The sequence below is a fragment of the Scyliorhinus torazame genome, chromosome 15 (assembly GCF_047496885.1).
Source record: "Scyliorhinus torazame isolate Kashiwa2021f chromosome 15, sScyTor2.1, whole genome shotgun sequence".
NCBI lineage: Eukaryota > Metazoa > Chordata > Chondrichthyes > Carcharhiniformes > Scyliorhinidae > Scyliorhinus > Scyliorhinus torazame.
Window position 1 is genome coordinate 154,898,284 of NC_092721.1, and position 5,102 is coordinate 154,903,385.

Below are 5,102 nucleotides of genomic sequence, written 5' to 3' on the forward strand. Positions count from 1 at the left end.
TCCAAACCCACGACCACCACCTAGGTTGAAGGCATTAGGAACACCACCACCTGCAAAATCCCCTCCAAGCTATGCACCATCCTGACTTGGAACAAGATCACCATTCCTTCAAGGTCATTGAATCACTCCCTTCCTACACCACATGGGACTGCAGCCAGCTCCGCAACATCTTAGCAATGGTTAATAAATACTGGCCTGGCCAGCAACGCCACATGCCATGAACGATTGGGATTTGATATCATGTGTTGAAACAATTGCCCAGGTGAGAATTTTTTTTTTTTTTTTTTGCTCATCACTTTGTATATAGCAGCTCAAAAATGGGGTGAAAATAATTCAAAACTGCCTGTGGCAGCGATTTACCCAAATGAATAATAGTTTCAAAGAGCTCTGACCCAAGAGTGGGGGATTATAGGGATCATTACATTGTAAAATAAAACAAAAACAACTGGAGAGCATTAATAAAAAGTTTTATTTCTTAAGCATTTCAAAAGGTCAACAAAAACAAAAAGCTGCAATTTTTAGGCAATTACAGTGCAGCAATCTCTTTCTAGCACAATGTCTGATACACCAAGAACCTTACAACAACTCAAAAGCAAATTAACTTTCCCCTCCCTCAAAGCCAGCTGGTAATGTATACCAACATGAAATAGCTCTCACCAAGCCAATTTATTGTACCCCCTCACCATACCGGCCAAGGTTAAGTGTCAAACAAAACACCACTAAGAACCATTGAGCCATCCAAATACACTGTCATAGTGTGTTAACTATACAAAACAAAAATAAACTGTACAGTTTAAAATCAAATTCTCATATACATAGCCTTATATATTTTAAAAAGAAGCAGAGTGTGTACAGGGCAGGGGTAAATGCCCTATAGCTGAGAAATGTTGCTGGAAGGTAAAATTCAATCGTCTTCTTCCTCTTCCTCCTCATCTTCCTCTTCATCATCCTCCTCCTCCTCTTCCTCCACCACCTTCTTCTTTTCCACTTTGGCAGCTGAAGGCTTCTTAGTGGATTCAGACTTTGTTTTAGCACGATATGCGGCAAGATCCTAGATGCCAAGAATAAATTATCATTTATCTGTGCTAAATAAACACTTTTTCCATTAACTATATTAGCCAGAATCAATGCAGTCCAAATACTTATATTGAAAACTTGATTCTATAGCACCCCCTACCTCAAAAGATCGGATATAGTATCACTGTTGTACTGGCAGTGATGGCAAGTTTAATCATTGACTTGTGCCAAGTTGTACAGTGACCTCAGGAATTCTTGGTTTTCATTCCAAATATCCATCCAAGCAGCACTCAACTGTAACCACTACCCCCCTCATCCCCAATTTAGGGCCAGAAGGGTAGCATACAGAGTATTCTGCAGCTAAAACCAGAGGTGGGGGTGCAGAAGACAAACAGAAAAGCTAATATCCTTAGTCAAACATTACCACTTCATATCTTTCCTTCAGCTTTGCTGCCCTCTTCTCATATGGAATCTTATCATTTGCAGCGGTTGCATTCCAAAGCAGTCCCAGCTTCCTGGCTGTGTCCCCAATTGATGACCCAGGATTTTCCTCTTTAATTTTGGGGCGCCAGTCAGAGCAGAACACAAAGAATGCAGATCTGAAATTAAATGGAGTTAAATTATTTCAAAGTCAACTTGCACACAGTAAGAAAAAAATCAAAGTTGATGCTACAAATAAACCCAAAGGGGCAGTACCAACCTAATCACAGCTTTGGGGGTTGCTGTTGCCATTATGGCTGTCCCATTTGCCCAAGAAAGTTAGTGCACTGGAATTCAGGTTAAATGCTTATATGGAAGAACAGCTTTTATGAAAAATATGAATTTTAATACTGCTATTCCAATGCACTCACTAACCGACTGAATGTTTCTGCCATTGTCTTTATTTCGAATTTACAATGTTTTTTATGAAAACTTACGGAGGTCTCTTTGGTGCATTAGGATCCTTCTTTCGCTTTAATTTCTTGGTACCCTTTGGTGGGTCATAATTCTTCATTTCCTTCTCCCAGCGAACCTTGTCTTCTTTTGCCTTATCTTCAAATTTTAGTTTCTCTTTACTGGTCATGGACTGCAAAAGAATGCAACTAAAATGACTGCAAAAAATCTGCTCATGTTTACTTTACTCAGGATTTGTGAAACTGACCAAAGGCAAATCTGCAGGTATAATTTTTGTCAACCAATTAAATGTCAAGCTTTTATATCATTCTTGTCACCACCACCTGGCATTTTACAAAACTCAATCACCACCTGAGCCTAATCCAGTTTAAGTAATGTTCTGCTATACTTATTTCCATGTGTTATCCTAATCACCCAGAAACTAATGGGAAAATGGCAGAGATCAAATCAATTTACGATTAAGTCATACTTTTGTTTGGAGAGGGAATCTTATTGAAACAAAATCCTGAAGGGACTTGACAAGGTGGATGTTGAAAGGTTGTTTCCCTTATGGGAGAGACTAGAACAAAGGGGACAGTTTAAGATTTTTATCCCCTTAAGAGTCAAGGTCATAATCATTTCAGCCATTATCTTGTTGAATGGTGGAGCAGGCTGAAGGGGCTGAATTGCCAATTCATATGCATGTGTAAATTAGTTAGTGTGGTCAAACTGCATCTCTGGAACTGGTAATTAAGAACTACAAGGCTGATTAGTGTCAGGGTTAAGAGCAACTACAGAAACTTGGGACAATTTCTGTACAAGGATGAATCAGAGGTAATTTTACCATTACAGAATACACAATAAATATTAATCCAGGATATTTGAAATTCTAATTGTCAGAGTAGATAAAGTGGCAATTTCAGACCAGTAAAAGTCAAGTTCACAATCAGTAATGAATACTGAAGAATTTCCAGTCAAGGAACTGAATGGATGCTGTATTAAAGGTGGGGAAGAAAATAATACACTGTCATGTACAACCTAGGTCAGTTAGTCAACCCAAGTCAAACTGCCCACCTTCCATCTTTCTGCACACTTCTTTGAGAATTCGGAGAAGTTGACACTTGCATCAGGATGCTTCTTCTTGTGCTCCTCACGGCATGTTTGGACGAAGAAGGCATAAGAGGACATTTTGCCCCGGGGTTTTTTAGGATCGCCTCTTGCCATTTTGGACTTTTCTGAAAAAAGTAGCATAAGAAAATGAATTCAATTCTGCACAATCCTTAAGATTCCACATGTGCCCCAGTAGTTCATGAAATCATGGGATGCTGGTCCACTTGGGGGTGGTAATTCATAATTGGAATCTCGTTTAATATAGTACAGCAGTCCTTACATTTCCTCAAGTGTTTTCGGGGTGCAAGTAGCACTCGTGTTGTTGAGGTATCATCTATACACCCGCATTTCACATCGGCACCTTTAAATACCTGAGCCGAGGTCGCTATCTCTTAAGAGAATTTTTATTCAAAACATTTTTCATCTAAACCCTTTTTGAAATACTTTATTTAGGGTGTCCGAATTGTCACCCCATTCACAAGAAAAACAACAGCGCCCACACATTTTAATACGGGACAAGGTGGAGAAACGGTGCGTAAATTCAAACAGCCAAAATTAAATGGAACGAGTTCGATGTTATTGTTGCAAATCTGCCCTCAGCATTAAAGCCACACTTAAGCGGAACTTTGAAATCAAAAAGTAAAACAGCCCTAAATTATTTAATTCCCAAATTTAAAACAAAACAAAAAAAACTGTTTCCGTGATTAAACAGCCCCGCCTAATATTTCACGCAGTTTTACTGCGAAAGTTAAAAAAAAATAGATATAAAACACTCTCTTTAGTTTTCTTGATCGCTGCGAGACTTTTACTTGTCCCATTATTTTCCACCGACGGGTGGGGATGGATAATTTTTTAAAAGAAAAAAAACACAAATAATGAAAATATTTAAAAAATAAAACTCTCCCAATTTAAAATTATTTTATTTGCCCCTTTTGAAAGTTAATCCGCACCGTTAATTCCGCCCCGAATCTTTCATTCCGTTTAAAATGGTGCTGCTGGAGCAATGGCTGAGAACAAAAAAAAAAGAGGTCAAACAACAACGACAATATTTCTTCTTCCATGTTGAAAAATCTTTCTTCATGAGAGAAAGTCCCCTTCAAATGTCACCAAGCACCGTCTTCGGGTCGTTTCCAATGTGCAGATGCCCGTTTTCCGCGTGTTTTTCTCGCCTGTGGTCTTTGCGCTGAGTGGTATATATAGTGTGTGGGCTTTGTACATATAGTTTAGTGTTAGAGCCGCGAATGGCCGCTTGCCTCTAACACACACAGTACATGGCTCCATCTTGATAGCAGCGTCAGTGCGAGGGGAAAAACAGACCCGCTCGCCATAACAGCCCGCGTCTCGCCCCTTCAACCGCCCGCAACCCCGGCAAAAAGCGCACGGTTGGATAGCCCGGAGCCCGGGCCACCCGATCCCGCTCCCAGACCCCGCTGCGAACGCACCGCCGCGGCGCCACACACGGTTTGGAAAAGTTGAACCCAACTCGCTCTCGACGCGCTGCTGTTTAATAATGGCTTTTCCCTCAGCCGCCGTCAGCCATGTTAAACAGCGGCGGCTGAGGGAAATTTTTCTTAACTTTAACTCTAGCGCTCTAACAGCGGATATTTGTGAAACAAAACAAGAGAGTAAGACATGCCCGTTTAGAATATGCCTGATTTTGGCCCCTCTCGGTCAGTAAGAGCGAGGCAGTGTTGTCAGAGGTTGTCCGCTTCCACTTGCTCCGTACACTCACACTCAGCCTGAGCCTGGCAGCGTCTCTCACTGTGATGGCTGCGCCTGCGCACTGCCGCCAGCCACCGCCGCACTCCCATTGGCCGCTGCCCAGCAAGCCCGCTCCGGCATTGGCCAGCGCCCTTCCATTGTTCTGACCAGAGCCGCTCTCCCATTGGCCGCCGCGGGGAAAACGACTGCCGAGGGCAAAACAGCGCGCAAATCCAAACCCAGCCAGAGCGGCAGAGCTGGGCCCTGGAGAACACAGTCTCTGTGTGTGCAGCCTGGGCACTCAGCAACTGGAGAACACAGTCTCTCCGTGCAGTCTGGGCACTCAGCAACTGGAGAACACAGTCTCTCCGTGCAGTCTGGGCACTCAGCAACCGGAGAAC

General features: G+C 42.3%; 1 protein-coding gene across 2 annotated transcripts; it reads right to left on the reverse strand.

Annotated features, from left to right (window-relative positions):
* Positions 1–450: 450 nt before the first annotated feature.
* On the reverse strand, positions 451–4,808 carry LOC140391919 (high mobility group protein B1-like). 2 transcript variants are annotated; one of them, XM_072476968.1, is made up of 6 exons: positions 4,637–4,765; positions 3,951–4,007; positions 2,965–3,125; positions 1,935–2,083; positions 1,442–1,616; positions 451–1,051 (listed from the first exon to the last, which is right to left on the reverse strand). In XM_072476968.1, exons 3-6 carry the CDS (start codon positions 3,112–3,114, stop codon positions 905–907), a joined length of 621 nt encoding a protein of 206 aa, XP_072333069.1. In that variant the 5' UTR covers positions 3,115–3,125; positions 3,951–4,007; positions 4,637–4,765; the 3' UTR covers positions 451–904. The 2 variants fall into 2 exon arrangements, with proteins under 2 accessions (XP_072333069.1, XP_072333068.1); XM_072476967.1 differs by lacking the exon at positions 3,951–4,007 and having other exon boundaries at positions 4,637–4,808.
* Positions 4,809–5,102: the final 294 nt, after the last annotated feature.